Source organism: Somniosus microcephalus, chromosome 1 (assembly GCF_052327205.1).
Source record: "Somniosus microcephalus isolate GS21.2 chromosome 1, FLI_Smic_1.0, whole genome shotgun sequence".
NCBI classification, from domain to species: domain Eukaryota; kingdom Metazoa; phylum Chordata; class Chondrichthyes; order Squaliformes; family Somniosidae; genus Somniosus; species Somniosus microcephalus.
Genome location: NC_140987.1, coordinates 135,948,359 through 135,975,851, shown reverse-complemented (window position 1 = coordinate 135,975,851; position 27,493 = coordinate 135,948,359). Strand labels below are relative to the sequence as shown.

Here is a 27,493-nt window from a genome sequence, read left to right as displayed (position 1 = left end):
AACACAAGGTGGATAACTTCTTGTTTGCCTACCGGAATGCGACACATGCGGTTACCAACCAAACTCCAGCCATGATGTTCTTCAATCGAAGACTACGATGCCGCTTGGATTTGGTTAAGCCAAACGTCAGAAGAGATGTGGAGAACAGGCAGTTTCAGAATATGAATGAAAGGCCGACCAGGAGTTTTAAGATAGGTCAACCAGTTTTGGCCCGGGACTACCGCACAGAGAAATGGCAGCCAGGAACGATCTGTACACGGCAAGGACCTCTAATGTATACCGTGGACGTTGGAGAGAGCATTGTAAGGCACCATGCTAACCAGATTCTAGAGTCACTGGAAAACGGCAACTCCACACCACGATCTGATACACCTGGCGATGAAACCGAAGTACCAATTACATCGACCGCAGAATCGGTGATATTGGAAGCAGACGAACCAAACAACGACACTGATCCCGAATCAACCTTGCCAGAAGAACCTGATATCCCAAAGAGGCGTTATCCAGACAGAATCAGGAAGCCTCCTCAAAGACTGAACTTATAATTGCTTAACTTCAACCAATATATCTAGCAACCGTAATTGTAATTAGTTATTATTTAGTTGTTAAATGAATGTTATGTACTGTTTATCTAAAAGGGGAAGAATTGTTGTGTATGTACCTTTAAGGGAATAACTGGTCTCAGACTGCATTACCGGCAGTGAATACCCCTGTATAAAAGGCCCTAGCAGGCTTCTGTAGTTTCAGTTTCCAGGTTGTCTCCATTCAGTAAAGACTTGTTATAATCAACTCCTGCAGTCTGTGTCTCAATTATACATGGACATAATACATTCGACTATAGTTGAATACCGACCGGTAACTAACGCTCGTATAGAAAAGGAGACCCGAAATGACCCGACACTGTCTCGGGTATAAGATTTGACGGTGAAGGGATGGCCAGCACATGGCGACTCACTGTTGCCAGCATTCTCGACAAGAAGAGAACAGCTGTCAGTGTGCCGGGGGGCCTTGATGTGTGGATCCCGAGTGGTAATTCCACCCAAGTTAAGAGATAGAGTGCTCAATGAGCTTCATGAGGGTCATCTGGGAGGGGTAAAAATGAAAAGCCTTGCCAGGGCTTATGTGTGGTGGCCGGGAATCGATAAACAAATCGATGACCTGACCAAGAACTGCTCAGGATGCCAGAAAGTCCAAAATGCATCACCACATGCCCCTCTGCACCCACGGGAGTGGTCCTCATCTCCATGGCAACGGGTGCATATTGATTTTGCTGGTCCATTCATGGACTCAATGTTTTTAATAGCCGTGGATGCGCACTCGAAATGGCCTGAGGTCATCAAAATGTCCTCCACCACCACGGAGAAAACTATTACAGTCCTACGGACCATTTTTGCCAGGAACGGCTTGCCAGAACAGATTTGCTCCAATAACGGACCACAGTTTGTGTCCGAAGGGTTCCGGAGGTTTATGCAGAAGAATGGGGTAAGGCATTACACATCCGACCCGTATCATCCAGCCACAAATGGATTGGCTGAGAGGTTCGTACAAACCTTTAAGAAGGCAATAAAGGCTATGTACAATGACAACATTCCGCTGCAGCATAAGGTGGACAATTTCCTGTTCGCCTACCGGAATGCGACAGATGCAGTCACCAACCAGGCCCCGGCCATGATGTTCTTTAACCGAAGGTTAAGATCTCGCCTGGATTTGCTCAGACCAAACGTACGAAGAGATGTTGAGAGTAAGCAATTCCAGCACATCCATGAGAAGCCAACAAGGAGTTTCAATGTAGGGCAACCAGTCTTGGCCCGCGACTACCGAACAGAAAAATGGCAGCCAGGAACGATATGCACACGGCAGGGCCCACTAATGTACACAGTGGACGTTGGGGAGAACATCATGAGACGCCATGCTGACCAGATCCTAGAGTCACAGGAACAAGTCAACCCCATGCCTCGCCCATACTAACCTGGTGAGGAACCCAACGTACAGGTAGCATCTACCCCAGAAACAGTAGCATCGGAAGCTGATGACCCAACCGATGACAGGGTGCCAGAATTGCCTCCGCACCAAGAGCGAGACACTCAGGAAAGGCACTATCTAGAAAGGATCAGGAAGCCTCCCCAAAGACTGAATATATAAATGGACTATTTTCAGCTAACGTTGTATGTTAAAAGTGTTAATTGTAATTAGTTTGATATTTAATTGTTAAATGAGTGTTATGGTACTGTTAATCTAAAAGGGGAGGAATTATAATGTATATGCCTTTAAGGGGGGAACTACCTTTTACAGCTCATGTATACTGTAGTACCGGCAGTGACCACACCTGTATATAGCACTGAGTAGTAATCTGTACAGTCAGTTTTAGAGTGAGCCACGTTGAGTAAACACCTGTTGCACCGTTCTCCTGCAGTCTGTGTCTTATTACTGACGGACACAACACCCAGAAATTCGAGTCGGGGGCTTCCCGCGGGTGCAAGCCCCCGACCTACACTTACCTAGCGCGCCGGCAGTTGAAGCCTGGGTCTGCGTGGATTTCCTGTCTGTGGCCCGGTTCAGCTCCCGGCGCGCTGTGCTTGCGTGACCCAGCGGCGGAATTAGTGCGATGCGTCGGCTGGGATCACGTGAGCACTGGGCATCCAATCGGTGGATGCAAAAGTTCATTCATGAGTTTGACAGTAAGAACTGTCAAACTCATGAAAACTCTGGGTGCCCAAAACAGTACTTAAACTTGAAATAATTTTTTTTTTTAAATCACACTATTTAAATGAACTATAAATAACTTTAAATAACTATTTTAAACAATAATTTAAATTTTTGAAAAAAATAATTTTATAAAAAAATCGGGGCTAAAACTACACTTACCTTCCTGTAAAGTCTTTAAAAATAATAAACCTGTGGAAAAAAAAATCTAATTTTAATTAATAGACCACTTACCTTTTAAAATTAAGTCCTTACGCCTGGTTTTTAAATGTGCAAAAAGTAGAGGCCTTCACGCACGGGCAAACCTGGAAAAAAAAAGGAAGTTCAACGCGCACGCGCAGACTCCTGCACGCACGCGTTCAACCTCTGAACCCCTTGGTTCAGAGGATCGGAAATGCCGGTTTCCCGCGCATGCGCTGTGCATGCAGAAAACCGTCAATTCCATCGGTCCCACGCGTGAGTACATGGTGCTTACTCGCACGTTGGGACACTAATTTCTGGGCCATAGTTTTATTTAAGAGCCGACATTCAGTTAACAGCTGTTGAATCAGTCGTATCATTAACAATTCAAAATACAGATAGCTTACATTTCTTATTTCTCAGAGATCCTTATTTTCAAATCTTTACTTCGTTACATTTCTACATTTCTTACTTATTTCTAAATCCAGATTATCCACCAAAATCAATTACTTTGACTCTCATAGTTAAAAACTTAGAGATGCCTCTGAAGAGTTGAGAAACGCTTGTCCCGTTCAGCGAGTTCTGACTTTCTGTTTGAAAAGCTCTTATTTTTATACCCTTTTGGCAGTGGTTTATTCTTTGAAGTTCTCTGCTGATGTCAGCTAATTGTCTTTATTGAGACCTCTGTTGAATGTTTTCTATCTTAATTGCATGCATAATTATGACTCTACCTTTAGGTGTTTCAAAAACCATCATAAAAACAATATGACAGTAGTCTTTATTTGATGTCATTCTTACAAAATGCTTTCATTCAATTCTTAATATTGGCTTAACTGGTTTTTTGCAGACATTGTGACTCCATGGTGTTCCAAGTTCAATACAAACACAATGGGCTGGATTTTCATTCAGAAGTCGGGAAGGAGGCAGGACTACAACTTTCAGGTTGCAGTCCCGCCTCCGCCGAGATGCGGCCAATTCATGCGATTTTAACTTGATTGACCTGTTGAGCCCGCCCAGCGGGCTCAGCAAGCCAATTAAGGGCCACTCGGCAACAGGTGACGTCACAGACTGAAATTTCATCTGTCAAGACGTGTTGACAGATGAAATATCAGCGTTTCACACCTGTTTGAAGTTGTCAAACACTGACAGTCTTACTTCTAACATGAGTCCTTCTACACAGACTCAGTTAGCCATCTCACCGGCACTGAAAGCTGCAGGCTGTCATTTTTGACAGATTGCAGCCATTCTGCTTTCTGTGCCGGCTGAATGATGGACTCCCGAAACCTAGAGGAAGGAAGGCTGTAAAGGTAAGTACAGGTAATTTAAACATATTTACATACTTTAGACACACCAAACACACTTACCTTTGCACTCATGCACCCATCACTCACCTGAACACCGACATCTCGACCCCTCCAAGTCCTTCAACCCGACGGCCCGACTCCTCTAACTTGGCGTGGTTTGGAGCCGTCAGGAATCCCACACGACAACCTTCAAAATAGGGATTAGGCCAAAAAGTGCCTGTTAACTACCTGTTAACAGGCAGTTAATTGGCACTAATCCCTTCCTGCCTCGGGTCGGCGGGTCCCCGTGTGGGGCGGGTACCCGCCTCCTTTGAAACTTACACGGAGGCGGGTTTTGGGCGGGATGGTGTCGGGACTCCCGAATTCGGGAATTTAACTCCCCGCATGCCTCCAATCCCGACTCCACGACACACTGAAAATCGACCCCAATGTAATTGCTTAGTGCATCTATTGAAGTCATATCTTCAAAGTGTTCTTGTTGGTATCATATTTACCATGTATATATTAAAGACACTTCAACTAGGGTGGTTCATGCATTTCTAGCTATCTCAATTGGTTGCATATTTAATTGTGTTTCCTGTCTTCCAAGTTTAACATAAAAACTATTTGACCAGCAGGTGTTTCTTTTACTTGACGTCATCTTTTCAAAGGCACTTGGTTCTTTTAACGTTTGTGTTCCTGTTCAATGTGTTAGCTGGTAACACCTTAAATTGGGCATTTTCATTGTGTTCCCTCCAAACTCTAGGGCCTAGAAATTCATTGTAGCCACTTTTGGGGCGGTAAAGTCGGGGGGCCGCTAAAGTTTGCGCCCGGCGCAAAATCGAGGCCACTTCTCCGATATTCATTAGCTTCGCCCTAAGAGTTTGCTCGAGCGCTAAAACTGGCACTGCATGCCTCTCTTTAGGCGCTAAGCCGGAGGTGCTGAGCGAGAGCGCCGAGGCCAGGCGCAGCGCAGGTGCGGCCATCTCGTGATTGACAGCAGACACCCTGGCGCCGGCCAGCTCTTAAGGGGGAAGGGTCGACTTGGTCTGCTGCCACGCCCTGGATAGTGGAGCCCTCCAGCTAGGCCTGAACACTGCTGCTGGACCCAAATAGCGCCTGAAGCCATGCAGAAGGCCCGTGAACGAGCGCAGCGCTTCTCAGAGCTTGATCTGAGTGTGCTGGTTGGTGGTGTGGAGAAGAGGCGCCATCTTTTGTACCCGGACAATGGCAGGAAGGCGCCGGTCCGCGTCTACCGGAGAGCCTGGAGGCATGTCGCCAGCAAGGTGTCAGCCAACAGCGAGGTCCCCAGGACCAGTGTCCAATGCCGCAAAAAGTTTAATGACCTCACTCGGATTGTCAGGGTGAGTACCCTTTCCAGTGTCCTCCTCATCCTTGCATGTGCACCTCACATTATGGGCAAAGGGACCTGAAAGCCCTAATGGCCAGCCCTCATCCAGCAGCTATGGGACAGGCATGAACATCAATTGCACATTCTGCACTTAACACACTGGCCAAGCTATTCCACCATGGGAGGCAGTGCACACAAGATCAGGGTGACACACTGGCCAGGCTATTCCACCTTGGGAGGCAGTGCACACAAGATCAGGGCGACACACTGGCCAGGCTATTCCACCATGGGAGGCAGTGCACACAAGATCAGGGCGACACACTGGCCAGGCTATTCCACCATGGGAGGCAGTGCACACAAGATCAGGGCGACACACTGTACTTAGAGGCCGTCCTTTCTCTTGCAGGCCAAGCTGGCCAATAATAGGAAGAGCCGGACTGCAACCGGGGGAGGCCGACCCCAGATCCAGCCGCTCACCGAGCTGCAACATCGCGTGGAGCGCATCATGGGTGGCCGGGTGATTGGCCCCGTTGCATGTGGAGATGCCGACCCTGTTCTGGGCACCAATTGTAAGGACATCAACGTTTGGACCTCTCTCGTCCCACTTGCGCATCAGATCTACATCCTTTGCCACTGTCCGACCAATGCGCTGAATGCCACCACTCATGCATCCCTCGCTGATGCCCTCTCCTCACTCTAAAGCTACTCTTGTGCCTTCCTGCTTTCAGATGGTGAGGAGGAGGTCCCTGAACTTGCCAGTGACAGCCCCTCAGAAGAGGAGGAGGAGGAGGAGCAAGAGGAAGGCGGCCCATCAGGGGAACCCTCATCCGCGGCAACCCATGCAAATGTAGGGGACACGTCTTCCCTGGAGGGGAGCGTGACGGAAGTGTCGGAGGGGAGGGCAGCTCATGGGACCTGCGGCCTGCAGAAACGCGGGAGGGGGGTGGAAGCTCAGCGGCCTTCTCCCCAGAGGGGGGAAGGGTCGGAGGGGAGTCCAATTGCTGGGCCCAGCGGTGTCCAGCAACGCAGGAAGGGTCGGCCAGCTCGGCGGCCTTCTCCCCAGAGGGAGAGTCCGGCCTCCAGTCCGGAGATGGTCTTCGCCGAGGAGATGGAACGCCTCGAGGACTTGTCCGCGGACTCGGAGCGCCGGCACACGGAGCTCATGGGGGTAGTGGCACGGTTGCCTGAGGCCATCGAGTCCCTCTCACGGAGTGTCACCGACGTCGGGGCCTCACAGGCCATCAGTTTGGCGGAATTCGGGGCAGAGCAGGCAGCGAGTCGGGCGGCATTCGGGGCAGCTCAGGCAGCGAGTGGGCAGCTGATCAGTGGTGCCGTGCAGTCACTGGGTGCTCTGATGAGGTCACTGAACAGGTCAACACGGGCACTCACTGCTGCCACACTCGCTGTGTCAGCCAGGCATCGCCAGGGCACCCGGCGCGCTGCAGCAGCACAGCGGTCTGTCCCTCGGCAGATTGGTGCGCATGCTGCAGTGCTGGCCCGGGCGAGTGCCAGTGTCTCAGGCGACCAGCGAGCGCCTGCCATCCGCCAGCTTGCCCCCATTCCTCCAGCCGCCACTGCCACTCCCCCAGTGGAGCTGCCAGGAGCTGCTGCAGCGACTGATGCTGGCCAGCCACAGCTGCAGCATTCAACAGCCGCCCGCTCGACGGCCAGACCTCGACTAGGCCGACCCCCAAGGACATCTGCCGTCACGATATGTGCCCCTCTGGAGCCTGCCCCCAGCCTTGCAGCAGCCAATGGCCTTACTTTGAGGAGGAGCAGCAGGGCGGGCAGGGGCCACACAAAGATGGCCAAGGCATCGCCCTAGCGGGCCAAAAAGTCGAATGTGTGGCCAGTTGTGTTTGTTTTTTGAGGCCGAGAATTGGATGTTTGTTTTTTGAGGCCGAGAATTGGATGTTTGTTTTTTGAAGGCCAAGGATGTGATGTTTGTTTTTTACGAAGGCCGAGGATGACGGCCATTTTAGTTGCACTGTTTTGTTAATCCTCTCCAGGTTGTGGGAGCGAGTAATGTGTTTGAGTGTTTTTTGGGGGTTTCGTCTGTTTTTGGTTTTCATGTGGGAAGGGCCCCGAGTTTGTACAATAAAGCATTTTATTTATTAACATTGTCCATGTTTGATCTTTGAAGTGTTTGTTGCCTTAACCGGCTGAGGGCTTGCGGAGCGGCTGTAATCATGTTCTTTCATTGGCACAAGCCATTCCCTGACAGGGGGCCTAGAAGTGACGTTCAATAAGCCGCCGACGGGCGGCCCTTGGACCTTCTGCCTCCCTCCTGGGCTGGTACTCCTCGTCCTCCTCCTCCTCATGCTCCTCCTGCTCCTCCTCCTGAGGTGGGGGTCCAACGTGAGGTGGCAGTGCCCGAGTCCTGCGGATAGCCAGGTTGTGCAGCATGCAGCAAATGACGACGAATTGGGAGACTCGCTCCTGCGAATACTGGAGGGCTCCCCCGGAGCGATCGAGACAGCGGAACCGTTGCTTGAGGACGCCGGTTGTTTGTTCTATGATGTTCCTAGTCGCTTGATGGCTCTCATTGTATGCCTCTTCAGCAGGGGTCGTGGGCGCGCGGAGCGGGGTCATGAGCCAGGTACACAAAGGATAGCCTTTGTCTCCGATAAGCCATCCTCTTGGGTGAGGCTGTGCCTGGAACGTCAGCCACAGTTGTCTGTCGCTGGATAAAGGCATCGTGGCTGCTGCCTGGAAAGCGGGCATTGACAGCTAGGATGCGCTGCCTGTGGTCACACACCAGCTGTACGTTGAGGGAATGGTAGCCCTTCCGGTTGCGGTAATCCTCGGCATGCTCCAGAGGTGCCCGCAAAGCCACATGCGTGCAGTCAATGGCGCCCTGCACCATGGGGAAGCCCGCTATTCTTGCAAATCCCACTGCACGCTGCTGCTGCTTGTCCAGGGTCATGGGGAAGGAGATGAATTGATGTCTCCTTCTGAAAAGGGCTTCGGTCACCTGGCGGATGCAGCAATGCACGGCGAACTGGGAGATGTTAGCGATGTCCCCAGCAGCGGATTGGAAGGAGCCGGTGGCATAGAAGTTGAGAGCCACCGTCACCTTCACTGCCACTGACAGAGGCGCCCTGCACATCAGCTGTGGCTGCAGATCTCTGTGAATCAGCTGGCAGATGTCTGCAACCACCTCCCTTCTGAATCGCAGCCTCCTAACACACATCGCGGCAGACATGGTCAGATAGGAGGACTGCTGGCGGTATACCCTGGGTGGGTAAGGCCTCAGTTGGCGACGCCTGTTGCCCCCTCTGCGTCTAGCCAGGGCTGCCACTCCCTCACGGCGTCTGTAAGCCCTTCTGGCATAAGGCTGAAAGTCAGCGTTGGCACCCAATGCAGCCCCCATTATATGCTGGCAAACACTGAGCTCTCAATGAAGGCAAAGATAATTGCTAAGCTCTGGCCTGAGCCAAAAATACCTGTCCTAGTGTTGGTCCAAACCAGTAAGCTCTCCTCCTTGGTCTCTCTCCAAAAAACCGTTGCACAAGAGTGAATGCTGCAAAATGGCTGGCCTTTATAGTGCAGGGTAAGTGCCCTTTAATTAGCGCTCCCCGCGGCCCGCCTCGGCTGTGTACCGTTCCACTTCACAGTCGTCAGGGCCGCCCGGCGCACAATGGGCCGGCGCGAGTGAAGTTCCGGTTCGGGGCGCACAAAGAGCGTTGCAGTAGTAAATGACGTCATGATCTGCGCGCGCAGCAGGGCGCACACCAAGACTTTGCGCCGGCGCTAAATGTGTACTGAAGTTGGGGCGAGGCGCAGATTGCGCTGCGCCCGGGCGCTAAGCGCCTAGCGCTCGAGATCTACTCCTCCTAAGGCGCTAACGGCTGGCGCGCCCAACTGAATTTCTAGGCCATTACCTTTCGGAAGTGCCAAACTGCCATTTCAATGGAGTCATTGTTTCAGTATAATTAACTAATTCCCATTTCAAAGCTTGTTTGGTTTTTACAACTTTGTTAAACAACTGATCTTTATCTCAGAAGCCTGTATTTCTGTTTGTAGCCTGTGTCTCCAAGGCTTTAGATTTTTATCATGTATTAATATCAGTATTCTGTTCATATTATGGTATATCTTTTTGAAATATGGCGTATTCCCTCAAGAGTTTTTTTTACAGGAGTGGAAAGAAGTGGGGATTGAAAAAGGCTAAGGAGGATGTGGGTGCTGAGAGATACAAGGAAGTGGACAGAGGTGCCCACTTGTCCTTGATGAAATCCAGGTAGCAGAGCCTCGGATGATGCACAAGATGGTACAGAGACTGTCTAGGATGTCACTGGGTCCTACATGTCCTCCTTCCATGCCTTCAGACCTTCCAGGTTGCCCTTTCTCTTCTTCCTCAAATAATTGACCAATGGGTCACTGCATGCAGCACCATGAACACAAAAATAAAGTATCCTTTAGTGGTCTGATCCACCTCTGTTTCATTCTGGATGCTTCCAGCTCACTCCGTAGTTACTGGCACTGGTTCAAATATGAGGATTGAGGAATGATTCATAATCTGATGCTCCCAGAGGATGCGTCTTGGAAAAAGTAAGTGCACAGGCTGTGATTTTCCATCTGGTGTTCACAGTGAGAAGGAGTGCATCTTGGGAAGTGGCAGGCACACAGCCCTAATGGACTTGTTAAGTCTTTTCCGTTTAACAAAGAATTAAAAAGTTCAATTGCAGTTATCCATAGGATCTCTATTTATTACTCTAAAAACTAGGCAATAATTTTAGGAGATGTGCAAAATATAGGTGGTGTAGTGCACATGTAAGAATTTCCTTCACCTTAACCCTCACTTTGTTCATGGAATAGAAGTAATACATAGGAAATTTCTAGCTCTATACCAGTTGTACTGGTCACACTCATGCCACCATGTTATAACACAAATACATTTTCTTAACTTAATACAAAGTAAAAACAGTAAATGTATCCTCAGAGCAACATAGTAATCGTGCATCTATAGCTTACGACATTATACGAGAGCAGATTTTCCAGGAAATTATGGTGTAAGAGACAGTCTGTGTATCATCTTGTGCATCCGAAACAGTCTTTAAATTAATTTTCATAGCTTTGCCCCCCCCACAATAAAATCAATGGCAATAGCTACTTTCCTGAATGGGTGTCTATTTTCGGTGTGATTATTTGCATGGCGTTTTTGACTCCCTCTGCGCATGTGCGCCCATTTGGTACTGCGCATGCGTGCCCATTTGGTACTGCGCATGCGTGCCCATTTGGTACTGCGCATGCGCATTTGATCCAGTCGCGCATGTATACTCGATCCGGTCGTGCATGTGCAGTACCAAACTGTGCGTCGGCTTTCCTCAGCTCCATGCGGAGAAGGTCAGGGAATTGGATGTGGGGGACAGGAAGGGGAGAGGGGATCGAAGGGGGTCGGAGAGGGGATTGAAGTGGGTGGGGGGAGAGGAGCTCGGAGACGGAGGAGCTCAGAGAGGGGGAGAGAAGGTCAGGAGCTTGGGGTGGGGGATGGGGGGTGGAGATCAGGAACTCAGGGAGAGAAGGTCAGGAGCTTGTAAGGGGGGTAGCATGGTGAGAACGGGGGGAGGGGGGGAGGAGAGAACATGACCCAGGTCTAAATGGGGGTGGGGGAAATGAGAGCAAGAACATGATCCAGATGGGAAGATAGATCACGTTCTCCTACCCTCTGTTAAACCTGGATCACATACTTTCACCCCTACCCCCTTTACACCTACACCATGTTCGCCCTCTCCTCATCACCCAATGAAGGGATGGTGCACTTAAAAATAAATTAGGGGGAACATTGTCCACCAACACCTTGATTTTAAAATTCTCATCCTCATGTTAAAATCCCTCCATGGCCTCACACCTTCCTATCTGAACTCTGCAATGTGAGCGCTGTGACTGCTCCTAACCCAGGAGGGTGAGCCCCGTCTGTTCTCTGAAAGCAGTAGTGTTAGCACTGTGAGCTCTGGAGCCTGGGTGTCACAATGAATGGATCAAACATCTTGATTACGCCAGCAGGCAGGATCAAATTACACATTCCAGAAAAACTGTTGGGTGTGTCTTGTCCGCCAAGGGACAAAGCAGAAATTTGGTCTTGTCCTCCAAGGGGACCAATCTGAAATTTGGTGTTGCAAATAGACACGACCGCCTATTTTCTCGCCGCTGCCAGTTAGACTGGAAAATAATGGTGCTGGTGACCTGGCAGCAGCGTGATTCCTCCAAGATAGGCATGGAAACAGAGAGCTGTTTGTTTACACTCAGAAGAAAAAAAGGCATATCTGTACAATTACCTTTAGCACTTTCCCAAATGTTAGGATTATCATTTTATTGACTTAAAATAAAATGATACAGCACAGAAGGAGGTCATTCAGCTCATCATGCTTGTGTCAGCTCTTTGAAAGAGCCATCTAATTAGTCCTACTTCAACTTAATGGTTGTTATTTATTATACATAATGCCCCATGAAGTTTCCTTGAATTTGATCATGCAATGAATTAAACTGTTTAATTACATTTAATAAAAATTAATTAACAGCAATAATCTAATTGAATGGCAGAACAGGCTCGAGGGGCTGAATGGCCTAGCCCTGTTCCTATGTTAATATATTTCTATATCTTTCCAGAAATAGTCAGAATTCACTTGAACAGCACACTAACTCGAACAGCCAAAAGGAAACAATATCAGCAAAAGCAACATTCTAAAATGTTTTAAATATTTTATTTGATGGAAATAATTTGTGCATTGCTTTGAGACAACAGAACGAATTGTAGCAGATAAAGCTGCAGTGACCGGAGTCATGGTAGATAATAATAAACAACCATGATCATAACTTGTCTAATTAATGGACATTTCACTCAGATTACAGCATCAGAAAGGTGTTCACAGGGCAGACAACTCAGCTGAAATTTATGATACAGGGCTCGATTTTCCAAGCCCCGAGGAGGCGGGTTTGGAGGCGGGAGTGGTGGGAAAATTGCAGAATCGGGGGGCAGGAACCCATCCCACCCCCAACCCGCCTCCATGCCAATGTCCCAGGAGGCGGGTACCCGACCTATGCTGGGAGCCGCCTCCCCGAGGCGGGAAGGGGATTAGTGCCAATAACAGGTAGTTAACAGGCAGTTTTTTGCCTAATCCCTATTTTTAGCCCTGAAGTGTGGGCTGTCCGACGGCTCTGAACCACACCAAGTTAGCGAGGCGGACCGTCGGTCTGAAGGGGTTGGAGGGGTCGAGATGTCCGTTGTGCAGGTGAGTGATGGGTGCATGTGTGTAGAGATAAGTGTGTGAGGTAAGTGTAAAGTGTTTTAATAAGTTTTACTTACCTTTAGTTTCTCCTGCAGGTTTCCTTCCTTCAGTTCTTGGGGGTCCCTCAGCTCACTGGCACAGAAAGCAGAATGGCCGCTGAACTGTCAAAAGCTGCAGCCTCTGCTTTCTGGTCTGGAGAGCTCTCTAACTGAGTCTGAGTAGAAGGACTCAAGTTAGAAGACAGATTGTCAGTGTTTGACTGCTTCACAGAGCTGTCAAACGCAGATTTTTCATTTGTCAAAAGCTCTTGACAGATGAAATGTCAATCGCTGACGTCACCAGTAACCAGGTGTCCCTTAATTGGCCTGCTGAGCCCGCTGGGCGGGCTTAACAAGGTCAATCAAGGGAAAATAGCGTGGGTTGGCCACAAGTCGATGGAGGCGGGACTACAACCCAAAAAGTGGGAGTCCCGCCTCCAAAAGCTCCCCATTGACAAAATCAAGCCCATTGTATAATTCAACTGACTGCAACTTTTATCGGTTTCATTGCCTTTTAGTTTCTAGTTTATTACTTCATCAAATGCACATTCGACGATTTAAAATTGTCCTATTAACATGGATCGACTTTGGAGGCCAGAAGGCATAAGTAGAGACTTGGGCACAAAATTCGGTAGCTAGCGCCCGGTTTCGGGGCGGTAACGCTAGCAAGGTGGGACATCTTGCGCCCGGCGAGGGAGTCCCACCCTGGCCGCGAAATTCGCCTTACTGCCTCGGCCAGGAAGTGAAGCGCAATTTTGGGCGCTCCACTTCCTAGTGGGGCGGTAACCGAGGCGATTCCGGGGCGTGATTGGCAGTGCTCCGCGGCGTGCTGCTGCGTTTCAATGCCCCTCCCCTTCAGTTAAAGGGAAGGGCCGCTGTGCACGCTACAGGGCCTCCGATGGCCTCAACTAGGCCACCACGGCGGTGTGGTGCCATGGCAGCAGCCTGGCGCTGAGACGCGGTGCTGGGCTGCGTGCGCGATGGCAGCCAGGTCCACGCCACGGAGGGCTGACCTGGAGGTCGGCACAAAAAAATTAAATGGCGGTGCGGGTCACGGCCGCACCTCCCCTTTAACTACCGCCCCATGAGCAGAGGTCAGCCCGGCTAGCGACCCGTGAGGCTGGCGCTGACACTGCCTGCAGCAGCCTCGTGGGACACAGCCGAATTTCTGCCATGGGGCGGTAAGGGGATGCGGCGGGGGGCTAAGTGGTCGCCGCGCACGGCATTGACGTCATCGCTGGAGGCGCAGCAGCTCGGGGCACTATCGGGGAACGCCTCAGCAACACCCTGCCGAATTTCATGGGGGGCGCTTTTTTCAGCCCCCCTGCGTGATAATCCTTTTGCGCCCTGTTAGCAGCCCCCAGAGGTGCTAACAGCAAGCGCAAAGGAGCCAAATTTCACCCCCTTAGTTTTGATCACGGTTTTACATAAAAACTACAAAGAAGATTTAGTACTGTCACTAAATGAATGGTCACTGGTTGCACAACTTCTAATTCACCGCCATGATCATTGTGACGTATTCTAATTGGAAATACAGGAAGGTATGGGGGAAGTTATCGACAGCAAGATCAAAGTGCTAGATCATAAAATTTACTGTGCATATCGTTGATATCACTGTTGCAGGAAAATTTGGTATGGAGAAGAGAACTATAAGGTAAGTTGTGCTTCTCTAGCCTCTTGGCCCTGTGGTTAGTCTCTACCTACACATCCAGTCCAATAGAAATAACTTTCAGGATATTCTATTCTCATAATCCTAGCCCATTTTGCTGACACATCTGAAGGGCTTAACAGGATCCACAAAGCAGCCTCAGTCCTAACAATCAGCTTAGTCTCATAACATTTTCTCAGAAATCCTGACCATGAAAATGAGCTGAAATAAAGATTACTGTACTGTCAAGACAGGCAATTGGAAAGTTTCCATGACTTTGATCTCAATTTGTCATAATTAGCATAAAACTCAGGATATATGGCTCAAGCAGTTAAAAATATCAAGTTCTTTGAGCAGAGCTAACAGCTAAGAACGAGAGATCACGATTAATTATAAATTCATGAAAGTATGAGCCAGATGTCAATTAAGATAATTTTAAACTCCTGGAATAAAATTAATGTGCATTCCTCAGAATCTTAAGGAGAAATGAGTTGATTAGAAAGGCTAAGAGGCTAGTCACAAGCACAACATGAAACAGACGATTTTATAGGTAACACAAGTCCAAAAAATAGATTTCAATTACTCCTAGAATCATAGAATGGTTACAGCACGGAAGAAAGCCATTTGGCCTGTCGAGCCCATGCCGGCTCTCTGCAAGAGCACTTCAGCTAGTCCCACTCCCCCGCCCTTTCCCTGTAGACCTGCAATTTTTTTCCCCTTCAGGTGCTTATCCAACTCCCTTTTGAAAGCCATGATCGAGTCTGCCTCCACCATCCTTTCAGGCAGTACATTCCAGATCCTAACCACTCTCTGAGTAAAAAAGTTTTTCCTCATGTTGCCTTCGGTTCTTCTGCCAATCACCTTATATCTGTGCCCTCTGTTTCTCGACCCTTCTGCCAATGGGAACAGTTTCTCTCTATCCACTCTGTCCAGACCCCTCATGATTTTGAACACCTCGATCAAATCTCCTCTCAATTTTCTCTGCTCTAAGGAGAACAATCCCAGCTTCTCCAGTCTACCCACGTAACTGAAGTCCCTCATCCCTGGAATCATTCTCGTAAATCTTTTCTGCACCCTCTCTAAGGCCTTCACATCCTTCCTAAAATGCGATGCCCAGAATTGGACACAATACTCCAGTTGAGGCCAAACCAGTGTTTTATACAGGTTCATCATAATTTCCATGCTTTTGTACTCTATACCTCTATATACTCTATATGTACTCTATATATTCAAGAAGGAGTTGGATATATTTCTTAAGGCTAAAGGGATCAAGGGATATGGGGAGAAAGCAGGGACCAGGTACGGAATTTGGATGATCAGCCATGATCGCATTGAATGGCGGAGCAGGCTCGAGGGGCCGAATGGCCTACTCCTGCTCCTATCTTCTATGTTTCTATTCATGAAGCTCAGGATCCTGTAAGCTTTTTTAACTGCTTTCTCAACCTGCCCTGCCACCTTCAACAATATGTGCACATGCACCCCCAAGTCTCACTGTTCATGCACCCCCTTTAGGATTGTACCCTTTAGTTTATATTTCCTCTCTTCATTCTTTCTACCAAAATGTATCACTTTGCACTTTTCTGCGTTAATTGTCATCTGCCATGTGTCCGCCCATTCCACCAGCCTGTCTATGTCCTCTTGAAGTCTATCACTATTCTCCTCACTCTTCACTATACTTCCAAGTTTTATGTCATCTGCAAATTCTGAAATTGTGCCCTCTACACCCACATCCAAGTCATTAATATATATCAAGAAAAGCAGTGGTCCTAGAACCGACCCCTGAGGAACGCCACTGTATAACTTCCTCCAGTCTGAAAAACAACCGTTCACCACTACTCTCTGTTTCCTGTCACTTAGCCAATTTTGTATCCATGCTGCCACTGTCCCTTTTATTCTATGGGCTTCAACGTTGCTGGCAAGCCTATTATGTTGCACTTTGAATGCCTTTTGGAAATCCATGTACACCACACCAACCACACTGCCCTCATCAATCCTCTCTGTTACTCATCAAAAAACTCGATCAAGTTGGTTAAACACGATTTGCCTTTAACAAATCCGTGCTGGCTTTCCTTGATTAATCCATACTTTTCCAAGTGACTTTTAATTTTGTCCCTGATTATTGTTTCTGAAAGCTTACCCACTAACAAGGTTAAACTGACTGGCCTGTAGTTACTGGGTTATCTTTACACCCTTTTTTGAACAAAGGTGTAACATTTGCAATTCTCCAGTCCTCTGGCACCAACCCCGTTTCCAAGGAGGATTGGAAGATTATGGCCAGTACCTCCACGATTTCTTCCGTCACTTCTCTCAGCATTCTAAGATGCATCCCATCTGGTCCTGGTGACTTATCTACTTTAAGTACAGCTAGCCTTTCTAGTACCTCCTCTTTATCAATTTTTATCCCATCCAGTATCTCAACTACCTCCTCCTTCACTATGCCTATGGCAGCATCTTCTTCCTTGGTGAAGAGAAATGCAAAGTATTCATTTAGCAGCTCAGCCATACTCTCTGCCTCCATGCGTAGGTCTTCTTTTTGGTCCCTAATCGGCCCCACCTCCTCTTACTACCTGTTTACTATTTATATGCCTAAAGACAGACTTTTAGATTACCGTTTATGTTAGCTGCCATTCAGTTCTCATACCCTCTCTTTGCACCTCTTATTTCCTTTTTCACTTCTTCTCTGAACTTTGTTCTTTATGGAGTGCATATACTATTTGGTTCATTCCATGTGACATTACAAAGCACTGGATACAGAAAAAAACAAGAGGCCCTGATAACAACCCAACTGTTGTCCTGAAGACCTGTCCACCACGGTTAGCTGCTCCCCTTGGCCAAGCTGTTCCAGTTTAACACTGGCATCTACCTAACAAAGTGGAAGGTTGCCCAGGTATGTCCGATCCACAAAAACATGGTAAATCTAATATGGCCAATTACTGCCCTATCAGTCGCCTCCCAATCACCAGTAAAGTGAAGGGAGGAATCGATAATAGTGCCAACAAGCAATACCTTGTCACCAATAACCTCCTCACCGACGCAAAGTTCGGGTTCCATCAGAATCACTCAGCTCCAGGCCTCATCACAACCTTGACCCAGACTTGGAGACGAGAGCTGAATACCAGAGGAGAGATGGGAGTGACTGTCGTTGATATCAACACAGTATTCAACTGATTAAGGCAACTAGGATCCTTAGCAAAACTACAGTCATTGAGAATCAAAGGCAAAACTTTTGGTATTTCAGCGGTTAGAGTCATACCTGATTGAAAGGAAGATGTTTGTGGTTGTTGTCAGGCCCCAGGACATCGCTGCAGGAGTTCCTTAGGAAAGCATCCTCAGCCCAACCATCTACAGCTGTTTCATCAATGATCTTCCATGCATCATAAGGTCAAGAATGGAGCTGTTCCCTGACGATTTCATAGTATTCAGTTCAATTAACATTTCCTCCAATAATGAAGCAGCCCATGCCAACGTACCGCAGGACCTGGATACCATCTAAACTTGGCTGACAATTGGATGGTACCATTTACACCACATAAGTGCCAGGCAGTAGTCATCTTCACCAAGGGAAAGTCCAGCCATCACCCCTTAACCTTCAAGGGCATTACCATCATCGAGTCTCCCACCAACAACAACTTGGGGGGTCATCAGTGACCAGAAGCTGAACTGGAAAAGCTACATCAACACCGTGACTACAAGAGCAGGGCACTCTGTGATGAGTGGCAAATCTCCTGACCCCTCAAAGCCTCTGCATGATCTACAAGGCTCAAAACAGGAGTGTGATAGAATACTCACCACTCGCCTGGATGGGTGTTGCCGCAACAAGATGCTTAATACCATCTAGGACAGAGCAGTTCGATTGATCGGTGACCCGAGACTGGACTCAATATCCACCCCTTTTATCAGCAATGCAATGTGGTAGCAGTATGTACAATCTACAAGATGCACTGCAGCAATTTACCAGCGTTACTTTAACAAAACCTCCCTTCCCTGTGACCTCTACCACCAAGAAGGAGAAAAGCAACAATGTGGGCACACCATCACCTCCATGTTCCTTTCCAAGTCACATTCCATCCCGAATTGAACATATATCACCACTCCTTCAACGTCACTGGGTCAATATCCTGGAAATCATTGCCTAACACCACTGTGGGAGCACCATCACCACAGGGTGAGGTTCAAGGACAAAGCCCACTACCAGCACCTCAGTATAACTAGGGATGGGGAGCACCCTTGCTAGTGTTGCCTACATCCTGAGAACAAGTAAAAAAAGGTACCTCATTGGGTAGATCAATGGAGAGGCCCTAAAAAGCAACAGGAACAGGGCACATCAATTTTGGGGCAGAAACCAGTGGAAATTAAAACCATCCCAATTTTCAGGTCTGAAAATCCTATTGTGCCAAGGATAACAACAACAACAACTTTTATTTATATAGCGCCTATAACGTACTACAATGTCCCAAGGCGCTTCACGGGAGTATTATAAGACAAAAATTTGACACCGAGCCACATAAGCAGAAATTAGGGCAGAAGAGGTAGTATTTAAGGAGCATCTTAAAGGAGGAAAGAGAGGTAGAGAGACGGAGAGGTTTAGGAAGGGAATTCCAGAACTTAGGGCCTTGGCAACAGAAGGCATGGCCATCAATGATTGAGCGACTATAATCAGGGATGCTCAAGAGGGCAGAATTAGAGGAGCGCTGATCTCAGGGCGTTGTGCGGCTGGAGGAGATTAGAGATAGGAAGGAGTGAGAATATTTGAAAACAAGGATGTGAATTTTGAAATGATATGCCAGAAATGGCATGTAACTTTTAGGCCAATTTATGAGAAATTAATAATTTTAGGTGAGATACAGCTTAACTGTTTTACAAATAGATCATCGCTATGTATCGCTCACATTAAAAAAAATCTACATACTGTATACATATAAAACTCATGCCTATTTCCTACTGACACAACTTAGCAATCCAATACATTTGTTACATTGATAAAACCTAGAGATGACATCTAAGTGTAATTGTAATACCTACTTCTAGGTAATACTATCCTGCCTAATATCTGTAAGGTAGATTTCTGCTTTGTCTGTAGTGGAAAACGAATCTTTGGAAAAAGTTGTTTGAACTAATATTGTCACACTGTGTCAGAGACCACATCCATTATAGAAGATGCATGTTACACCAGTGCACTATTTCAACATAAAGAACAAGTATACCTACTATTGATACAAATCATACAGGTACCCCTGCCATTTAGGCTATTTACAACATATACAGCTGAAAGACATACCATTTCCACTGACTAACTGTGAGTAAGGCCGCAGGAGATTTATTAGTGTTTAAAATGTCTGTTGGGATTGATTATGGTGGAACAGCCCTGCTTTAAAATAAGCTGATGGAAATCTAAAGTGCTGTGGGACAAATAATAAGTGAACAACAAACCGTTGACAGATTTAGAAGCACTGATAAAAAATCAAATTTAATGCAATATAAAACTGGAAACCTGAAGTTTAATATGCCCCTTTGTATAGTACATCTTTAGGCTGGCTCTCAAATATCATATTGTAATGAAGGTTTATTATAGACCACTGTAACAAGAATCATTGTAATAGACAGTTTTATTCTACTGAACAGGAACAATTTTTTTTTGTAGCAGAATTGTACAAAGTAAAACAGAAGGTCACCTTACTGCACCAATGGCAACATTTCACTTCATAACAAATGACACCAGAGTTATCGCTTGATATATAATCAGTGATCTAAGTTATAAAATAAAAACAGAAGTGCTGGAGAAACTCAAGAACAAAAGGGAAGGCCCCTTTCATATATATATATATAGATATATATATTTTTTTTATCCACACTTTTTGTCTGTCTTTTGTTCTTCTCCCCCACATGGCAGCTTTCATTCTGCCAGCACAATTTACACTTCATCTAAAGCCATCCTTTGTTTCTTAACCTGTTCCATTACCATCTCCTTTTGTCTTGAATATCACAGACCTTCCCTTTTGTTCTTTCATCCCCTCCCCTTTCCCAGCCTCTTCACTTGCTTAAAAATCTGTTCCATTTCCTGCGTTTTTGCAGTGCTGACGAAAGGTCATCGACCTGAAACATTAACTCTGTTTCTCTCTTCACAGATGCTGCCTGACCTGCTGAGTATCTCCAGCATTTTCTGTTTTTATTTCAGATTTCCAGCATCTGCAGTATTTTCTGTTTGTATTAGTGATCTAAGTTATGTTTTTCTGTACAGTATAAAGAAATGGTTTGGTCAATTGACTTACCCCCATGAGAGACAACTTTTCTGTAAGGTTCAATAGCCTTCATGTCAATCCTGTTTTCTTGTTCCCCAATGACAACAGTTCTCCATAACCGATTATCTGTCCGTTCCTCTTCAGCAGTGTATTCTGGTATAGGTTCTACTACTTCTCTTCCAGTGTTGGTGGCACTGGGTGTTTCATCTAAAAAGAGAAAACTTTGAGTAAATATTTCAACATTACAAGGAATAATCAGGAACATTAAGTTTAAAAATAGGTAAATATACTTCAGCACATGTACAATATTATTATATAAGGTATGATCAAATCTACTGTAAAGACACAAAAAGCAAAATACTGTAGATGCTGGAAATCTGAAAAAACAGAAAACACTCAGCAGGTCAGGTAGCATCAGTCAAGAAAAATTCAGTTGACAGTTTAGGTATATACCCTTCCTCAGAATTGAAAGATGATGGCCTGGATTTTGTGGGGCCGATGACGTTGCATATGCTGTCGTAAGCACTCAAAATGCCCCCGCAAGTTTCAGGTTTTGGCATGCACTGCGCATGCGCGAAAACCTGGAACTTGTGATCTTTCAAGGTTCGCCTTGACAGATCTTCCACCTGTGAGCCAAAAACACTTCCGCTGGCGCAGAGTTGGGCTATTTGCCCAACTACTGCCCGGCAAATGCCCACAAAACCCTTACGCCTGGTAAAAGCAGGCATAGGGCCTGCTTTTACCAGCATAAGGGTTAAAATAAATGTTAAATTAAAATTTAAAAAATAATTAAAACATACAAAAACATTAAAAATTAGTAAATCCGTTTATGTAAATTTTGGCCCGGATTAAAATGTTTAAAATTATTTTTCAAAAAAATTACATATTTATTTAAAATGCTTAATTAAAGGACTTCTAATTAATTTTGAACATGGGAAAGTTATTTTTTTTTATTAGAGTTGTGTTAATTATTTATTTATTTGGGGATTCTGGAATCTCCATAAGCTTATGGGGATTCCCCCTTTCTAATTGGTTGACCTGGCCCACATGATCCCAGGGACGCTTCCGAGCCACCTGCGTCCCTGGGATCAGTGGGCCTTTACACAGGCGTATGCCTGCAGGCCCAGGACCCGAAGACTCCGAAGCCCGGGAGCCAGCAGGTATGTTCGTATTTTTTTCTGGGTCAGAAGCATACTCTGGAGGTACGCCCATTTCGGCCCATTATGCAGGAAAAGAGATAGAATGACCTATGAAGGGCGTGGGTGGAGAACAGGAGATGGTTACATGGCAGAAGCGATATTAGCAGGGGACAAAAGGAGGCTTAATCAGAGAATTAAAATCTGTATACAAGAGACAGATTATGAATAGCTAAATAGGGGTAGATAGAAATGGAAGCTTGAAAAATTGGTTAGGCAGAGTAGGCTCCAGTTGCCCGGAAGTTTGGTGGAGAAAGAAAAGCAGATTGATACCAAGGGTGCAGACCATCCCGCCAGTAACGTTTCTACCAAGTCGGGGGAGGGGGTGTGCCCCCCAAAACCGACCCACTGATGGGGGTGGAGGAAATGGAAGTGGGGAGTATGAAAAGTGCATCAATGGGAAGTTGGCCCAAAAAAGCCAGGGGGCGTCAGGGCCCATAAGTTTGTCAGTTTGGAGGAGGGGTTTACAGGCCCAAAATGATTCACCAGCAGTGGATATATGTGAGGGGAACAAAAATTCCCAGAGGCCTGAAAAGTCATTCAGTGGGAAAGACATGCCGAGGGTGACAGGGTAGGAGAGGGTGTTGGACCCAAGCAAAAGTCTGCCAGGTGAGAGAACGTGTAGATACACATGTGCGAGGATCTTGGGGCCCCAGAGAGAATGGCAGATCATCATCAGGGACATCTTCCCCGATACCTGCCATGGAAAAACTACATGTTATGTGTCAGGCCAATGGGGAGAAGTGGTGTCGGGAAAAATTAGGCACAGCCAGGACAGCGTGTGGCCGAGGTGCAATGGTGCCTAATAGCCATGAGAGTGGTGCAGCAGCAGAAACACGGTATGAACGATGTGCCAGGGAGAACTGGGAGTTTGTGGGGCTGTAGGGCCACGATTTACAAAACCTGCATGTACACAATGCTTTCTGCTGGAGAGAGAAGCATTTAAATTGACCAAGGTGTCATAACTCTCTAGTTTGTTATCAGAAAGCAGTCTGCTATTTCTTCGCTGGGGAGGGGGCTTAGGAGGCAACTTTAGGGGCACAGGTCACAATGTGAATCCATGATTGTGGTAACTTTTTTGTGTCCATCCGTCATTGTTTTGGTAGTTATATTGGTAGTCAATTACAAGAGAAATGCAGGGAACAGTACCAACCACTGGACATAGCCTTCTTTGATCTCACAAAGGCCTTCAACACTGTCGACCATGAGGGATTATGGAGTGTCCTCCTCAAATTCAGCTGCCCTCAAAAGTTTGTCACCATCCTCCGCCTGCTTCACGACGACATGCAAGCCATGATCCTGACCAACGGTTTCACCACAGACCCTATTCACGTACGAACCAGGGTCAAGCAAGGCTGTGTCATCGCACCAACGCTCTTCTCGATCTTCCTTGCTGCAATGCTCCATCTCACCCTCATTAAGCTCCCCACCAGAATGGAGCTAATTTACAGAACAAACGGGAAACCGTTCAACCTCCGTCGCCTCCGGTCCAGATCCAAGGTCGTCTCATCTTCTGTCGTTGAAGTACAGTATGCAGACGACGCTTGCGTCTGCGCTCACTCGGAGGTCGAACTCCAAACCATCATCAACACCTTCACCGAAGCGTACGAGAGCATGGGCCTTACACTAAACATCCGTAAGACAAAGGTCTTCTACCAACCTGCCCCCGTCACACAGTACTGCCCCCCGATTATCAAAATCCACAACAAGGTCTTGGACAACGTGGATCACTTTCCATACCTCGGGCGCCTACTGTCAACAAGGGCAGACATCGACAACGAAGTCCAACACCGCCTTCAGTGTGCCAGTGCAGCCTTCGGTCGCCTGAGGAAGAGTTTTTTTGAAGACCAGGACCTCAAACCTGGCACTAAGCTCATGGTCTACAGAGCAGCAGTGATACCCGCCCTGCTGTATGCCTCAGAGACATGGACCATGTACAGCAGGCATCTCAAAGCACTGGAGAGGTACCACCAATGCTGCCTCCGCAAGATCCTGCAAATCCATTGGCAGGATAGGCGCACCAATGTCAGTGTTCTTGCTCAGGCCAACATCCCCAGCATCGAAGCTTTGACCACGTTCAATCAGCTCCGATGGACAGATCACATTGTCCGCATGCCCGATACGAGACTCCCAAAACAAGCGCTCTACTCGGAGCTCCGGCACGGCAAGGGAGCCCCAGGTGGGCAGAGGAAACGCTTCAAGGACACCCTCAAAGCCTCCTTGAAAAAGTGTAACATCCCCACCGACACCTGGGAATCCCTGGCCCAAGACCGCACAAAATGGAGGAGAAGCATCCGGGAAGGCGCCGAACACCGAGTCTCTTCGCCGGGAGCAAGCGGAAGCCAAGCGCAGGCAGCGCAAGGCATGCACGTCAACCCAAGCACCCCACCCACCCGCCCCTTCAACCACCATCTGCCCCACTTGTGACAGAGACTGTCGGTCCCGCATTGGACTCATCAGTCACCTGCAAACTCATTTTTAATGTGGAAGGAAGTCATCCTCAGTTCCAAGGGACTGCCTAAGAAAGAAAGTTATACAGAAATGTAGCTTCCAGTCATTTTAGCGGTTTGTGTGTATTGGCCTTGCCATCTGTCAGACACTATTTAATATAAAACTGTTGCAAAAATAGCTTTTTTCTTCTGGTCACTGATTCCTCATTTCACTTGTGAATGTTAAAACTATTGATAGAAACAGCTGTCACTGTGAATATTTCACAGCAAAATGTAGTTCAGCATTTTATATTAGGCATATTTTCTTCTCCAATGTTCTCCTTTCTTCTTAAAGTGCTGACCCTAGCTATGGAGAAAAGGGTCTACAGGCACCGACAGTCCTTTTTAACTTCACCAGAAAACCGTAACTTTTCCTCCTTAATTATTGTGTTTGCTCTTGTCATAGAAAACAGATATAAAGACATGCTTGATTCACCAGCGTAGTGGTAATCTGACTGATAAAAATAAACAGAGTGGGCTAGAAAATGACACCAGCTTTGGACTAAGCAGCAGTACCATGGAAATTGAATCCTGTCATTAAATTCCACTGCTACAGGCAAAGCCACACTAACTTACTGATTTTGTAAATCTGCCTAGAATTCAACATATAAATATGGAAGCATTGGTTGGTTAATGTGAAGTTACAGACAACACTGCCGCTTTGGCAAGGCCAGCAGGTTGCTTCAGGCTAAAATACACATGAAGGATAACTCCCACTTTCCTTTTGCATTTCCTGCAATGTCACCATGAAATCCACAAGCATTTTGCTGTATTCTTACCTCACCTTTTTCTTTAAGTATTCTGTTAGCCTGACAGACAGATTACCTTACATAGCATTAATTGAAATTTTTTATGGATTCTGGAATATCTCCATTACCATAGTTCTGTTCGATTTTCTTCCCTTCTAGTGAGAGAGAGCAAAATAGATGCAAACAGATGGGATTTACTGGCACATTGCAGGCTGAACATCCTGTCAAATGTGGAGAGTTGTTTAACCTTCATCTGTCCAATATGCATTTCAAGTTTTACCTATGTTTGCCAGATATACCTAACTTGCACCCACATAGAACAGACTTCAAACATTGTCTTCCTTGCATGACACTATTGGGCCAGAAATTAGGATCGGGTGCTTGCCGCGCGTGCAAGCCCCCGATCTGCACTCACCCTGCGCGCTGACATCTGAAGCCTGGGCCTGCTTGCATTTCCTGTCACTGGCCCGGTTCAGATGTCGGCGCGATGTGTTTACCTGATCCAGCGGCGTAGTTAGTGCGATGTGCCGGCTGGGATCAGGTGAGCACTCTGCAGCCAATCAGGGGAGGGGAAACTCATTCATGAGTTTGATAGTAAAGACTGTCAAACTCATGAAAAGTACGGGCGTCCAAAAGACTAGTTTAACTTTAATTAAAATTTTAAAAAACATCCCAATAATTAAATAAACTATAAATAACTTTTAAAAAACTATTTAAAACAATTAATAAAATTTTTGAATTTTTTTTTTTTTACGAATTTGGGTCTAAAAATAAACTTACCTTACTGTAAAGTCCTTAAAAACAATGAAGCTGTGGAAAAAATGTAATAATTTTAAATAATGGACCACTTACCTTCAAGAATCCACTCCTTACGCCTCCTTTTTTCATTTCCAAAAAGTTCAGGCCATTGCACACGCGCAAACCTGTCAAAACAAAGGAAGTTCAACGCGTGCGCGCAGAGTTCTGCGCGCACGCGTTGGACCTCTTAACCCCTTAGTTCGATGGAGAGAAAATGCCGGTTTCCCGCGCATGCGCTGTGCATGCTGGAATCCGGCACTTCCAACGGGCCTACGCGTGAGTACCCCGTCCGTACTCACGCGTTGGGACCGGAATTACTGGCCCATTATCTTTCTTTGCATGGTCACTACACTACCACTCACAGTCCAACTCCTGCTCACATCAGCAAGACAGAGCTAGCCCACATTTTGAATGACATGAGACAGATTTCACTAGTGTTGAAAATGCTGGCTAGCTCTGCTGCTTTAGCACTCTGTCTTGTCAATAAACTGAGGGATTGGTTGTGGTGGCTGCAATACACAGAGGACAGTGGGTTTGATACAGAATTATATGCCGAGAGTCAAGAGCCAGATACGAGAGAATTTCTCAGCTATAATATAGGAGGGCAGTCTTGGAGACAGAGAGGATGAGGGGATATCTCAAATGAGGTAGGAGACAAATAAAACACTAGCAAAGGTAATATGCCACAACTTTATTTATTTCCTTCTGTACATTGTGTAAGACAGATATAGATATTTGTTTTGGCCAGCCTGTTGTTTGATACACCTGGAAAATAAAATGAGGGGCCTGGATAGAGTGGATAGAAAGGACCTATTTTCCTTAGCAGAAGGATCAATAACCAGGGGGCATAGATTTAAAGTAATTGGTAGGAGGTTTAGAGCGGATTTGAGGAGAATTTTTTTCACCCAGAGAGTGGTGGGGGTCTGGAACTCACTGCCTGAAAGGGTGGTAGAGGCAGGAACCCTCATCACATTTAAAAGGTACTTGGATATACACTTGAAGTGCTGTAACCTACAAGGCTACAGACCAAGTGCTGGAAAGTGGGATTAGGATGGATAGATCTTTGTCGGCCGGCATGGACAAGATGCGCCGAATGGCCTCCTACTGTGCTGTAAATGTCTATGATTCTATTTCTATGAAAATGTACACTCAAGAATCTCCACACCAAACATCTAAGAAATGCACATATGTGGAGTTTCAGGTTGCTGCAGGAATACACTCCACTTACCTAAGCTCAGAGAACAGGTCCAAGTTGACAAGAGTCAAAGGTTAAGGATGCCAATGTGTGGAAGGTGGAACTGCTGTAGCTCAACAAGCTTACCTATCAAGCAGCCTATCAGCACAGTACACCAGTAAGCTTTCCACTGCTTGCCAAGTTACAAACACCCGAGCCTGCATGGTTATCTAAAGCTGAATAGAAAGAATCACAGCTCCCAGTGACAGATATACCTCTCCAGGGCCCATCAACGACTGCCCTGGAGTACTGCAGACCCACCTGGCTTAGGTATCAGATTATTGAGGCTGACACAGAAAATTAACACAGGTTTCAATATTCCACCGCTAGGTGGAGCCAACTCGACTTCAAAGAGA

The 27,493-nt window shown here is 46.8% G+C and overlaps 1 protein-coding gene across 13 annotated transcripts in view; it reads right to left on the bottom strand.

Moving 5' to 3' along the window:
• The window catches only part of LOC147124368 (protein prune homolog 2-like), a 716,966-nt gene that overhangs the window by 119,436 nt on the left and 570,037 nt on the right, over positions 1–27,493 (bottom strand). For 12 of the 13 annotated variants that reach the window (XM_085985968.1, XM_085985977.1, XM_085985885.1 and 9 more), the window contains one exon: positions 20,702–20,878. In XM_085985968.1, coding sequence (XP_085842094.1) covers positions 20,702–20,878 — 177 coding nt within the window. Of the gene's footprint in view, positions 1–20,701; positions 20,879–27,493 lie in introns of those variants that run through there. The other variant, XM_085985984.1, reaches the window with a different exon arrangement.